This window comes from Pseudoliparis swirei, chromosome 10, assembly GCF_029220125.1.
Source record: "Pseudoliparis swirei isolate HS2019 ecotype Mariana Trench chromosome 10, NWPU_hadal_v1, whole genome shotgun sequence".
Lineage (NCBI taxonomy): Eukaryota > Metazoa > Chordata > Actinopteri > Perciformes > Liparidae > Pseudoliparis > Pseudoliparis swirei.
The window spans coordinates 9,884,165-9,898,746 of NC_079397.1; the positions used below are offsets into that span (position 1 = coordinate 9,884,165).

Below are 14,582 nucleotides of genomic sequence, written 5' to 3' on the forward strand. Positions count from 1 at the left end.
GGGTGTTCAACAGCAGGTACACGGTGTCCTAATCACCCCCCCGTGGTCCCCAGCTTAACTCCAGCCAAGACAAAGTGCACCCCTGTAAATTCATGCATAATGGAATACAGCAGACGCGGAGGAAAGTCTCGCAGCGGTCGCCCTTGAGTTGCACGGCGCTTGGCGTTACAGGTGTTTTTCCATGCCTTTGAGGAAAATAGCTTTCTCGAGGGTGGGGCCCGTCCCCCCCCTGAGTATTGTTCCTGCCAGCATTATAAACACCCACAATACTGCTAACACTAATTCTATAGCACGTATATAATAATGGGAGATTGTATTGGTCCCACAAAGGGACTTCTGTGTTCGCCTGCCCCCGCTTGCACTTGTATATGTACATTTTTGAAAACGACAGCCTGTGGGGCGAATTGACAGTAAATTGCTTTTATGAGTTCCCTACGCCTTGTTCCTGTAGAGACCGTATCGAGAAACGTCTTTACAGCTTCAATTAGTACTTTTATTCATTTATATGAATTTATTGAACACATTACCATATTTAATGTGGCCTGACGGATGCGTCAGCTCGACTTGTTTGCATTATGAACTTGGCTCACTGACGGGGACGGCTAGTCCCTCGTCGGCCCGCGGGACAGTTGTGGAAACTTTTCTTTCCTTTTTTTACCCACGTTGTGACAAGTGCCCGCCGAGCAAAAAACAACAGATTACATATCAAAATGTCACGAAATACCGTAAAAAGAAAAGGAAAGTAGTCGGTCGTAGCTCTGGCTGTCTCATTCATAATGCACCGGAGAAGCCCCGGAGAGTCAGATATGCTTTCCTCGACATGAGCCAGCGTCACACTAATGAAACGACATCTGCAATTTAGCCCGTACGTCAACTGTGCTCACGTGGGCTTTTCCCGTGAGACTGTATTTGCTCGAGAGTAAAGCATCACCACGGAGTCCATTCGAAGATGGATTATGAATTACATATTGTCTATGGCGGGTCTTTTTTTTCTTCAAAAGCCTCATTTTGGCCTAATTAAAATGTGTGAAACTGGTGCAGTGTGCTGAAAACATCTTATTAGATTTGTCCCGTTCTCCTTTCATGGACTGTACCAGCACAGTGCTTCAGCACTACCATGGTCTATAGGGGGACTGGGCTCGCATGGGGGCAACTGGGACCGGGAGTCTGCAGTGGTCCATCTCTCGGCTGGAGCGTTCGGAAGACAGCGATCAACCTCTCACCCCTCCCCTCTGTAACCCCCCCCCCCCCCCATGGGGAGATTAATGACATGTGGGGGGGAAATATAACCTAGTTTAATTAAGCCCGGCCGCGCAAGATTCATGGACCCATTTCTTTGTCCGACAGAGCAAATGAAGGTTCAAAAGGTGCGAGGCAAGAGGAGCGAGAGACTGCCGTTGGGAGAGGAATGAATACCGAGGCGCACGTAGGAGAACCCCTTCACCCTGAAAGGCCTGTACCTGGTCGTTAGCGCCTTCTGCAGAACTTCACCGCGGCTGTCCGGCTCGACAAGGTCGACGTCATGGCAAGCATTCAGACGTAGAGACACACACACACACACACACACACACACACATATACACACAGGTACGGTGCGAAGGGATTGTAAATGGGAAGGGGGAGTTAATCCGGCAGTTTTGAGCTGTGTTGATGCGAATATGTAAAATGTACGCACGTGTTCTTTGACGTGTGGCGGTCTGCAGAGAGACGGTGCGCTAGCCTGGGACTGAACGCCGTTTGGCCGCAGAGACGGGGACCACAGCGGCAATTAAATGTTGCCCACCGCTGACATCAATATCACATTAGACTGTGTCGGTTGCATTAAGGGGTCGCCTGATGAGTTTTTAAAACGGAAGACCAACGGAAACGATTAGTTAAAAGAGCCCTCCAATCAATTTCGCCGTGAACTCCTTTTAACGTCGTGTGATGGGAATTCTTTTGAAATGATCAAAATCGATGCAACAGAACCAATCTGTTAATTCCGTGCATTCTTCTTCTTTGTCAAATGCGGTTGCCTAGCATCCCCCACGAGCCAATGGCGGGCTCTGCTTCATGTCGCTGATGTGCACGAGTCCGAGCAGACGTTTGAATTGGGCTTTCTAATATCTAATTAATGAGTGAAGATTCAGCAACCGGACCTGACGACTAGTTTTTAGTGGACTGCTGATTTGAAATAACTCCAATACTTTACTATCATAGCGTTTCCCCGTTTAAAAATGCATCCTGCGCATAGAATTGTGGGTCTTTTAGCAGCCCAGAGTCCACACACACACACACACACACACACACACACGGACATCATCAGCCGCTGATCGTCAATGCACCACGTGAGATGACGCGACTCCTTTTTTAAATCCAGCAGTTTAAAGGATCCTTCTGCGGCTTTGAGAATCACTCGAGGCAACGGGTGTTGATCCGAGGCCCGAGGCCCGTAAGCATACGCAACCTCTTTTTTTCCACATAAGCAGCGATACTCCCTGAGGCCCGTAAGCATACTTTGATGTGTAGAGTTGATGGCCTTCACCGTTTAAGCTTCTCATAGTGCCAATCTCATGAAACTGTCAAATTGAATTTGGAGGCACGGGACTATCTGTGCCTGAAAGCTACGGATTCCGGGAGAGGCAAAGGCTTTTAATAGACGACAGTTCATCCTGTGTCTGGACGATGTCTGTGACTGAAATGATGTCCGCACTCACCAGAGCCTGGTAGACACACACACACACACACACACACATACATTGACACGTTGCCACGTTGCTTTCTGCTCTAGTCCTGCGGGAAGGGAAGGGGCAAAGAGAGAATCTGTAGAAAACCTGCAGCAACTTTGCAACTTTTATGGCCGGTGTCATATCTGAGAGATTTATTTATTTTTGCCCTATTTTTTCCTTCTTCCTCCGTGTTTTTTCAATGCAACCCGCTGCCACACAGGTAGTACTAACCTTGGAGCATCTGAAAGCTCTCCATACTGTGGGGCTCCGACTCCCTCCAATCCAACAGAGCCGTGCTTTGCACTACATCACCGTATTGAATTTCTATATAATTAAAGTCACCGGGGAGAAGGTACGGGAGAAATCCTAAGTGGAAGATGCACAGGAACTATACTGAATAAATAGCTTCTCCCATCAGCTGAACAAGCTCTAATGCGTTCCACTCAATTTAGCCAATGGACTTAGCCCACTGCTGTTTAGCTGATTGTTATTTCCTATTCTGCTATCTGTCTCTGGCTCTCCATTGCATTTGCCTTGAAGAACAGGCGAGGCCGAGTCGTATGGCAGCTCTGATCAATACCGTTCACTCTGAGCAAAGGGCTTATCAATTCCCAGCCGCTGCCTTGAAGATGAGTCGAGGGAGAATTTGGCTTATACATTAGCTACAGTTGTTTCATATATTTCTATATATAAATATATATTTTTTACCTCAAAAGTATATAAAGGCAGTGCCATTTCTTATGGACAGAAATCCATTTCCCCCGTCTCCCCCCTCGCTCTCCCGGAATGCTAAAACGGAGACGGCGCAATTACACGTGAAGAGATGTCCATTGTGTTTTTATGTTTGCCTCGGCTCGGCTGTGGCAACTCGTCTTGTTGACTGCTAATGAAAGGGGGGCGGAGGGGGGGAGGGGGAGCCGTAGACCTGCAGGGCCCGGGAACAGGGAGACCTATCTGTGAATAATGGATGAGTTAATGTTCTCATCCGGGAACCGACTAGTTGTTAGGTATTACTGGCGAAGAACGTATGCCAACAGGTACCGTGTACATCATAAGCTGGCCGGTCCTCCGCCGTCGAGGTCCACTCATTGATTCCACCTCCTTCCGGGATTAGTTTATCAGCTGATGTGTGCGTGTTGCGAGAAAAAAAGCTCTAAAAAGAAGGCGGCGCACCTCGATGAGAGGAAGAAAAATTCTACTCCTTTTTTACTTTAGCCTAGTTATTATGTCTGATTCACCAGGAGGGGGTTGATGTAGATGACGCAGGTTATTAAATGCCACAAGACAAAGCCACATCTCCTGTCTGATCACTGTTCTGTGTGTGTGTGTGTGTGTGTTACAGAGAGAGTGGGTTGGGTGGTCTGTATAGCAGCTGACATTAAGCCCTATTTTATGGGTCTTCATGGACCCACCGGGACCTACTCTTTTGCCAATTTGAAAGTTCAATTTTCTCACCTCCCAGATTAATTTTTACATTCGAGGTGGCCGGCTGGGAGAGAATCTAGTTAATAATCCACTTCTGACCCACAAGACCATTTCAGTGAAGCAGAAGAGCGACAGGGCTGGGCGTTTTGACAGTGAAGTCATGGTTGGTTTGTTGCTTGATTGTTTGAATGGCATCCAAGAACGATTTTGTGTGTCCTGTTTTTATGTAGTTCTAATAATATATATGTCTCTCGTTTTTGACAACTTCCATCTCAATATCTCTTTGGCTGTTTATCGCATTATTCTTGATCTGTGGTCAGAATGAGTCAAAATGAGGGAGCGGAGGAGAGCTCGACTGAGGGTGGATTTTTTTGAAGGCTGACACCGATATCGATACGTCAGATTAATATTTTTAATTCCCCGTACAGCTCTACCATGCAGTCTGGTGCGGGTGGAGCACAGGCAATGAATCAAGAATCTACAGGGAGCATTTGCATGTTATACATGGGAAGCTTGTTAGTTCATGTCAGTTAAAAGATCAAATTGTTTTTACAGTGTGCAGCAATCACATTCTTAATTATCAATATTATGGACCAACATGAACAGGTTAACTTTATGTCATGATTGACTTGTCAGAATCACTTAAATGACCTCTTTGGTGCCACAATCTGCCATTCTATGCCACATGGGCATAAATGAGCTAATATTGATGGATAATATTGGCTATAGCTTATACCGACATTATCCTCCTGTCATTTATCGGTCGAGCTGCAGGGGGAGATCGACATATTTGTATATATAAACCGAATCTAAAACACAAAGCTTATGGTGTTTCTGTTCTTGTTTTACAGAGGAGCTACGGAAACTCAGCTGGTCTGGAACCCCACGACAGGTCCGACCGATCACGTGGAAGCTCCTTTCAGTAAGTTTTACACACACACACACAGACACACACACACTCGCACGCATGCCGTGCGTGCGTACAATGTACATTCGACTTGTGTAAAACATAATAACACTTACAGGCACACTTTAAAGCAAAAAACTATTTAACCACATTCATAAAAATGCAAGTAAATACCCTGATTCATCAAACACACACACACACATTATCGAAACAAATGAAGAAGAAAAAAGCATTTCAAAGGATTTAAGGCGCACACAAAGTTGCTGTCACGTTCTCTCTCCATCCCTCTTTTTGATTTATGAAGACTGGTACCAGTCCTGCTTTTTTTCCAAACTTCAACGGGGAAAATTAATTGCGAGGCGCAAATAATTTATTCATGAGACACGCGGTGTCTTTACTCATTAAGCCATTGTTGTGCTGTACGGCTCTTAGTCTGCAGAGAGAAGACTTGCTTTTTCAACGCCATGCATCTCCCATTAATTACCGCACAATAGCTAATGTGCCGCAGAAAAGATGCCATTAAAAGGTGTGTGTCTGTACGTGTGTGTGTGTGTGTGTACGCCCCATTGAATTTTTGCGTTATAGCATTTGTGTAATGTAAGTACATTTAGGTTACTCAAGTACTACTTAGGATACTTTGTAACCTCCCCAGAGGAGAAATCTTCAACACAAAATCTAAATAAACTATGATCAGTGTTTACCCTATCATTCTATCAGGGTGGCGGCCCGCCCCCCTGAAATCTCCGCCTGCCACCCTGTAATTTTCTCTATAGCGCCAGATTACAACAGAAGTTATGTAAGGTCCTTTTCTTAAAGACGTCTTTGTTCTTTTATTAAACTAAACAGCCGTCTGTTATTGATCGTATCTACACAACAGCATATCATTTCTGTCTCTACGTGTTGCGTTAATACTTCTCGGCTCTCCGTCTCGCGCTCTGCCCCGATGCGCGCAGAAACACAGGTGAGCACACTCTCACTAGAACCCCCCCCCCCCCCCCACACACACCCCCTGTCGATGCCGCTCGCCGTGGGTCCCTCTCAGATCTCAGGGGGGCATCGTGAAGGAGTTAAGTTTAGGGCACCAACATGGCTAGCAGCGGCCCAAGTCCCGCCCCCCTGAAGCTGTAAACCTAGGGGAAACACTGATGATGTTTTAATTATTAAGTGGCATATAGCCTAATTATTAAGCGTATAAAGCAGTTTAACTTGGCTCCAACTTTACCGACTCCAACATTAAAAATCGTTAATGCATGCCTCTTGCTTGTAACAGTGTATTTCTACACTATGCTTGAGTAAATAATTGAATCGTAAACAAATGGGTGGTTTCATGTCGGGTGGGCTACCAACGTTGCCACAGATCGAGCGCTGAGGACAGTCCGCCGAGAAAAAGGGTTTTGGGAAACCCTCCACATTTTGGGAAATGCATCTTTAGAGCTGTAGACGTGTACGTAGTCAGAATTGTGAACATGGAGGGAGTAAGCCGAGCCGCTTCCCCACGCTAACGGTGTTTATGCTAAGCTTTGGTCATAAAAGCTAACGGCCCCCTGGGGTCTGGCTCCATATTTATCCCACAAACACGAGAGTGGTATCGATCGTCTCCTCTAACTCTCGGCAAGTATGCAGACGAGTTTGACAAATGTCAAACGAGTCATACTTCATCCAAAATCTTTAGGTATAAAATATTCACTATGTGTATTAAATATCAGTCAACTGTGAATGGACTGTACTTGTATCGAGCTTTTCAAGCCTTCCGACCAGTCGAAGCGCTTTAACACGCTGTATGTCGTCAGTCACACTCTACAGGAGCTCATCATTCATTCACCGCAGGCGCATCTCGCAGGAGCAATTTGGGGTTACGTGTCTTGCCCAAGGACACATCGACATGGACTAGCGGGGCTGGGAATCGAACCTCCGATTCCCTTAATTGAAGGACGGCCTTGCTCTACCACTGAGCCACAGTCGCCCCACACAGTAGAACTTTATACGTCCCCAAAGCGGCAATACGTTGTGCAGCAACAGTAACAACACAATATAAAACATAACCTTCCGCATTTTCAATGCCAAGGTAAAAACACACACAAGGAAGTTAAATATAACGTCGAATACAAATAAGAAAACATACAGAAAAAATAATGGTTGGTGATCGAGCTGATAAGAGACGATCAGGCTGGCTGTGAGAAGGGAGGGATTCTGCTTTCTTTCACAACTGTTTGTTACACGGACGTTTCTGTTGGGTGCCTGGGATACGGCGCCAGACCTCGATCGCCCCATTTCATATTTCTGTTTTAGATTGAGCGGAGCAACCGTACAGACGAAGGAGAAAGTAAAAATCGACTCAATAACAGATCCATAAAAACAAAGGGGACCTTTCCAAGCGCAAACCTCAGACAGAGAGGGCGCCGCTGGCTTCTCCACACAACATATCAGTGTTGCGTTCAAAGCTCAGCGCATTATTGATTTCGATGTCCGTGCGATGGCAGCGATTTCCACATCCCGACGATTAATTCTAGTGTTGACGGGCTGGGAGTGATGACGTCTAAAACCAAGACGCGTATCTCTGGTCTATGACGCCTTCAATACAATCTGCGGCGGGACCGCGGGGCACTTCCTCCTCACTGTAACCGTTTCCTCTCAAGACGTCACAATGTGGAGCCGGTGTGCTCGTGGATCCCGTTAGATTTGAGAGTGAGCGTGCCAAAGTTTCGGCCGGGTGAAGTACGAAACAACGGTACGTGACGAACGCCGGCAGAACTCTGAGAAATCAAACCAGAGGCTTCTCCTGCCGAATTCTACTCGTCTGTCGTGTCTTCTCGGCGCCACGAAGCCTCGCAGCTCGCCAAGAGCTACTTTTAAAATATTTGATTCACGAGCCGTCTTGTTCCAGAACAAAACTGCTGCCTTGCTGTCCAACAGGCCGAGATATTTAGTCTCTTCTTCCTCCCCTTTTCCTGATTTCAACACGTTTAAATACAGTATAATAATGGACCCCAACTCGTATGTCCAGATGACTTTGATAAATATACAGCGGGGGGTTCAAATTCCACCCCCGAGGGTTTTCGAGTGCCTGCCTCGTCCCCCAGGTTAAATCCAAGGGTTGGATTAGAGCGAAAAGTGGGCACAGTGTCGAGAGCAATCATATCTCCTGAAGTGTCATAACACCTGACTGCCTTCTCTGTCCTGTCTGGGGCACGATCCAGTGGAGAAATAGATAGGAGGGATCAGGCTCAGAGAAATCTATTCCCCGTCCGGCACACGCACAGACACACACACACACACACACACACACACACTCAGACTCTCAGCTCACGCTTGTATTCCATAAACTCGGGAGCACCTAATAATACTGGTGTCCCTGGTGCCCTTCTCCTGCTCACCAGTGTGCACCAACTACTTCCTCTCCTCCGGCAGCCATGCTTGAGCCTCACTCCTCTTCACCTGACAGACGAGGAGCAGGTGCTCATGCTCCGCCGCATCGCAGAAAACGTGCAAAACTCTTTATTCTGCAAATAATACTAAAAATAGCAAACTTTCCACTAAGAGTGATGATTAGCCTCCCTGCATAGTGCCCCCCCCCCCCTTCCTTATTTGATCAAGAGGCTCCACAGGTTGCCCCCAGCTTTAGAAACGGTCGAACTATGATTTTCCACAAAAATACAGTTTTTATTTCATTATTTTGAAGTGCCTTTTGTGTCCGAGCCCGAAGGAGAATGGAGAAAATTAAATGGCTTTTCCCCCCCCCCCCTTGCTTTTGTGAAAGAATGTCAGCCCGTGGCAATATGTACATTTGCTAATGGAGTGTGGCTGTTAAATGTGAAGTGGGGAGAGAGGAGAAAAACCAACTGGCTGAGCAAAGCTAAAGGCTTGTATGAGATGCAGCGGCAGCAGGGACACATTTAAGTATTGTTCTGCTTAAATGTTGCCTCACACCAGCGCGCATAATTAAATTGCCTGGGAGAAAAGTGCAATGATTTTTTTACTTTCTTTTTTTTCTCTTCTAATTTCTTTGTGTTGCATGGGAGGAACTTCTCTCGTGGTGTTTCTTACGAGGCCTCACACGTTGGGTAGAACACGTCGTTCCTACACTTCAACTGTAGTGGATGAGAACGGCCACATCTCGATATCCACGACTTAGACCCGAGCATCATGGGAAATATTTAGATAGTATATATGTGAAGGCAAATGCACTCTCTATTGATTAGATTAAGGAATGAATATATTTCCTTTTTTTTCCACGTAGGGCCATCATGAATCTCCAAACTCATGAATCCATGACTCATTTTCAAGTTATCCCCCCCCCCCCCCCAGAAAAAGCACTGACCGCCACCCTAGTGTGACACGCAGACCGGTCAGAGAGGGCAGTGTTGTTTTGTGCCCTGAGAATAAAAAAACATCTTCAAGTTCTTCTTTAAAACGCCCTATCGCTATATCAAGTGTGATGAATACACCACACTGAGGCCATGTGGTCAAGTATAAATCTTTAATTTAAAGCCTCCTTACAATAACTTATTTCACAGGTCAGCTGGGAACAAGCAGTTGAACACAATCTGCCGAGCCACTAGGCGGCAGCCTGACTCCTCCTCCTCTCCCCAGAAGAGCCTACAAACTGTAGTCTTTCATTATTTGTTTCTGGTAATGGTGCCCTGAAGTTTGAGTGAAGACCAAGTCATGCAGTTCTGAAATTGATTCCCACGTGCATGTTCACAAATTCAAATTGAGTCGTGAAACTCTGCGTACGAGTTGTAAGTATAGAGGCGACGAGAGCCGTTTAGAAAGAAGTTAACTGTTTGTTTTCCAGTCTGCTTCCACAACGATGTGCGCCTGCTAAGCAGAAATCACTTTAGATCTCACGAAGACTGGGGAAAAAAACTGTAAATTCCCCAAATGGATTCCCCAAGCATATGTTTTTGTTTTGTTTTCTTTCACAGAGCTTACTGAAGTGGAGGATCCATTAGAGGGATGGAGGGATGGAGGAGTAGATTGATGCAATGGAGAGCGACGGGATGAGGTTTTTGTAGGCTGATTAACAAGAAGCTGGAGGAAGCACTTGCGCTGCCACATTTTTGTTCCGCTGGCCGGTCATGCGGAGAAGTCTCTGCCTTCCACTTCCTGCCTTTCATCTCTGCATGAAAAAACTAAAAAGAATCTCCGCTCCCCTATTTTATCCAGTGGACCACAAATGAAATGGAAATTAGTCACTCGGGTTCAAGCGTAATTACACTTCTTCGGCACTTCAAGATATTTTCTGTAAGCCTCTATTTTCTAAAAGGAGGAATCGCTGCATTCTCTCCATTCGGACCATTTCTCTTTAAAAAAATGTACAATTATATTTGTTGGATAGGTACTTTATTCATCCCCAGGGGGAATTTTTATTTTTATTTATTGCAGTTTACAAGCCGGGATAATCCGATAAACCGCAGACTAATATTGACACGTTGGCACATTGAAGTATTCCAGTTTTCCAATACCCGGTTATTAGCGATAAAGAGCAGTAATAAATAAAAAACCCACAGCACAGTGTGTGTGTGACACCACTTGTGTCCTCTTTATAGTCCTCCCCACCCCCGAGTGTGTGTCCTGCCGAGCAGTAATGCAGCTGCAGTGTGATTGGCCTCTGAGAAGCTGTCCGTTAACCTTCAACACGCACACACTCTCCTCTCCCTCGTTTGGCAGAGTGCACGTCCCCAAAGAAAGAGTGACAAATACTTTGAATGATGGTGGTATTGATGTTGGAGGAGATGGATGGGGCTGGCGTTGCGTGTGCTTTAGGTCAAAGCAGACACACACGTCGTTTGGAGTGAACGTGTTTTGCGTAAACATTTTTGTGTGTGTGTGTGTGTGTCAGCCAACTGCAACACACTCTGGGCTCTTCAGGCTTCTCTGGGGGCCTTGTGTAAGCAAATACAAAATACATTAAAAAGAAAAAATATTTTTCTCCCAAACAGTTCTGCAAAGTTTGTGTGTGTGTGTGTGTGTGTGTGTGTGTGTGTCGGACAGTTTTTTTCAGATATGCTCACTTTTACCAAAAAGGGGTGGCCAGCTTCCAAAAAACAACAAAGACGAACATAGATGGCACACACACACCCATATTTATACATATATGTAGCACACACACATTATATCTGTAGCAGACACACACATGGTCGTTATTGGCCACGTCAAGCCTGGTGTGCAGCCGATGGGTTCAGTTGGATTTCACTAAAGTCAGTCCACAACACAATAGTTGCTCTCAGATTTGACTTCTCAGAATAATAAATTCAGAAATGCTGAGTTTAAATTTGAATGTCACGACAGAATACCTGTAAGAGACTGACGGAGCGATGGAGAGCCCGAGCGCTGACCTCTGCAGCGTCTGTCCGTCGACACCAGGATCTCTTTCTAAGGTGGCAGCGTGCAGGTGTTTGACCTTTGCAGCTCTCAGCCGCACCGCTAGCTGCTTTAGCAAACGGTCGCGGATCTTTTACAGCTAACATAGCGGAACAATAAAGCACTTCATTCTCTTTAGGTCAGCGCGGTCAAAAGGGAAAAAGAGGATTCTTCTCACATCGACTGATACAAACGTCAAAGAAAAAACCCTCAAACTATTAACTTTTAGCCTAAAAGTGGTAACGCTGTTTTACATTAGGCTCCACATTGTTGTTTACTATAGTTTTAGAATTAGAATTGGCAATTCATTTCCTGTCAATTCACTAATTGATTATTCAACAACCATTGCAGCTCTTTTTTTTTTTTTACATCTAACTTCTCCTAAATCTAAAATGTGAAAAAGGGTCTTTTGCAGGTCTAGCGGCGCGACACATTCCAGCTTTTTTCATGAATTGTTTTAGCCAACTGTCATGTTTGAGTTGTGTTTCATACACAACACTTTGTGAATATTTTAGAGTCCCATTGCTCGCTTTTAATAGACTTTAGATTTGTTCTTCAGTTTGGAGTTGACTTTCTCCTCATTGCATAAGCCTGACTACACAAGAAGGACGCACACTTTCCCAAATGCCATACCCAATGTGAACCCTCTCTGACACACACACACACACACTGAGGTAACTCCCAAAAGAGGCCCGGAAAGCACTTGGTCAAGAAGCAGAAAGTTCTCTGTGCAAAGTGAAGTGTGTCATTTACAGAGCGTGTAATCCCAGGAGTTTGGTGTGGGATGGAGTTTGGCAGGCAGACTTAAAGCCAAGGTTCTTAAGACCTAGAGGCTCATTAAATGGTACACGCTGGCAGACAAATAATTACGAGAGAGACACACAAAGTGTAATGAACGTTTCAGACACGGAGAAGACGGTTTCACTGAGTATCCGTGCAGCTGAGTTAATGAGTCCCATGTGACCACGCGAGCGCGTCTCCATGTCACACATAGACAGGTATATTAGCTCGGAGACCATCGCCGGAGACTGTAGAGGGGCATGGACTAGAATAAGTGCAATGGTTTCAGGATGAATACATGTTGATAGCACAATACTGACCTTCAGGGCAATTTTTAATTAAAAGATTACTGATAATAATAATTTTAGAGCGATTTGGATTGTAAGACTTTTGACAAGAGCAATCATTTTCCATTTTGGGGGAAATGTGCTTGCTTACTGAGAGCCCGTTAAGTAGCGAGCAGAAGACGACTCGCTCAAAGGAAACAGAATCCACCTGCAGAACCTCCGAAGCACATGGTTTTTATAATCTGTACAAAAGTGTAAAAAAAGAAAAGAGGAAGAACCTGTGTATGAATTCCAGCTGAGCGACAACAATCTTCACTCTTCGCTCCTTTTTTTATTTTTTTAAATGTATTCACTCCTTTTCTTCTGTCCTTCTCTCGCCCTCCTCTAGGGTTACATCCCAGCCAACGCAGAGCGGAGAGAGAGCGTCCTGCAGAGGAAGAGACAAGAATACTTTGGCTTCATCCAGCAATACTACGACTCCCGCAACGAGGAGAACCATCAGGACACATACCGACAGGTACACGTGCGCCCAGTCCAGTGGTTCTCCTTTTGTGTGTTTTAATCAATTATTTTGACATTTCACTTTAACACCCGGAACCCTGAATGACTGAACGAAAGAGTTTTCAATCACGAGAACAGCTTCTCGTCACCGATGTATTCCCCTCCGTGCAGGCGGGACGCGTGTGTGTGTCTGTGTGTGTGTTGACAGGATTCGGCCCCGCAGACAGGACGACTGGAACCAGTGCCATGCTTCCTCCTCTTCCTCCCTCATGTGCTCGTAGAGCTGTTGTCTGTTGTGCGCCTGTGTTTCTGTGTTGATACAGCGGGCGCGTGGTCGAGCTGTGCTCAGAGTAGACGGCCACGAGCTTCTGAGAGCTGCGGAAATGAACACTTTTTCTTCTTTGTTTTTGAAAATAACATCTACTTTTACTTTCTGTGTCTCTCCCGCCACCCCACACGCTCTGAACTTGACTACTTTCCATCAATTTCGAGCCGTTAAGAAACATCAAAGTGGAATGTTGAATTCACAACAAAATAAAACACAACACACACAAACATTTCTCAAATTCTGTCCAATTTCCCAGTGATCTGCTCTGCCCTGTGCCAGGAAGCTGGCGTACTTTGTTTTGATGGCGTCTTGATGCATGTTTTTTCTGCCAAAAGCTGCTTGTTCCAACACTCTGTGTTGGCGGTCTGAGCAGAGATTTTAAGGGGGGACTTTTTTCACTCTCTCTGTGTTTGTGTGATTATGTGTGTTTGTACATATGTCGGTTTGCACTCGGCGGTGGGTTTGTATGTATTTTGTGTCGTGTATGTTATTTTAAGGGTCGCATTACAGGTCGATACGTCTTATGTTTTTATGCTTACATTAGATGGTCCTCCACATAGTTGGTGTTTCTTCTCGTCTGTACATCTGTTTCTTTTATACATCTGTTTATGTTGGTGGTGACTTGCCCAAGCAGCTTTGGTGTGTACGTGTGTTTATGCATATGGGTTTGGCCATTGTAGAAGTCCCAGCTTGCACCGAGAGCTTTTTGAAGTACTGGTCCTGTTTTAGTTCCATCCCAGGAGAAAGTATGGAAGAAGAAAGATCAGAGGATGTCCGTCAGAGTTGTGTGTTCAAAACAACGGATTGAGTTTCACTGTTGAGACGCCATCAAGTATAAAATACTTGAGGAAAATCTCCTCAAACACACTCGCAGCAGCAGAGCCTCGTTCTGCTCCAGGCTGGCTACGCCTGAAACCATTTTACTTTCAGTCTGTTTGTTGGACTCGTTCAACCTTGGCGTGGCGTTGTGAGCTGGCAGTCGCTGCGTACAGTTTTTACACGGCATCGTTGGAGCCATATTGGGCCACGATGGGCAGAAGAATGCAAGAGAGTGGCATGGAGGGTTGGTTATCCCCATTGGGATGAGCAGTACAATCCTTTACAGCCATGCCAATGAGTACGCACACGTAGATGAAGTATTGCATGTGCTCATTCGGCTCATGTATGACACCAGCTTCAGTCCAACCAAAAGGAAACGCAGAACTTTGCCCACTAATTACCCTTTGTGGCTAACGGCATGGGTCTATACCAGGGGTGCTCACACTTTTTCAGCATGCGAGCTA

The 14,582-nt window shown here is 45.6% G+C and overlaps 1 protein-coding gene across 3 annotated transcripts in view; it reads left to right on the forward strand.

Annotated features, from left to right (window-relative positions):
* Nucleotides 1–14,582, forward strand: part of tbc1d22a (TBC1 domain family, member 22a) — a 113,684-nt gene that overhangs the window by 19,127 nt on the left and 79,975 nt on the right. For all 3 annotated transcript variants that reach the window (XM_056424453.1, XM_056424455.1, XM_056424454.1), the window contains exons 6-7: nt 4,985–5,055; nt 12,859–12,987. In XM_056424453.1, coding sequence (XP_056280428.1) covers nt 4,985–5,055; nt 12,859–12,987 — 200 coding nt within the window. The remainder of the gene's footprint in view (nt 1–4,984; nt 5,056–12,858; nt 12,988–14,582) is intronic.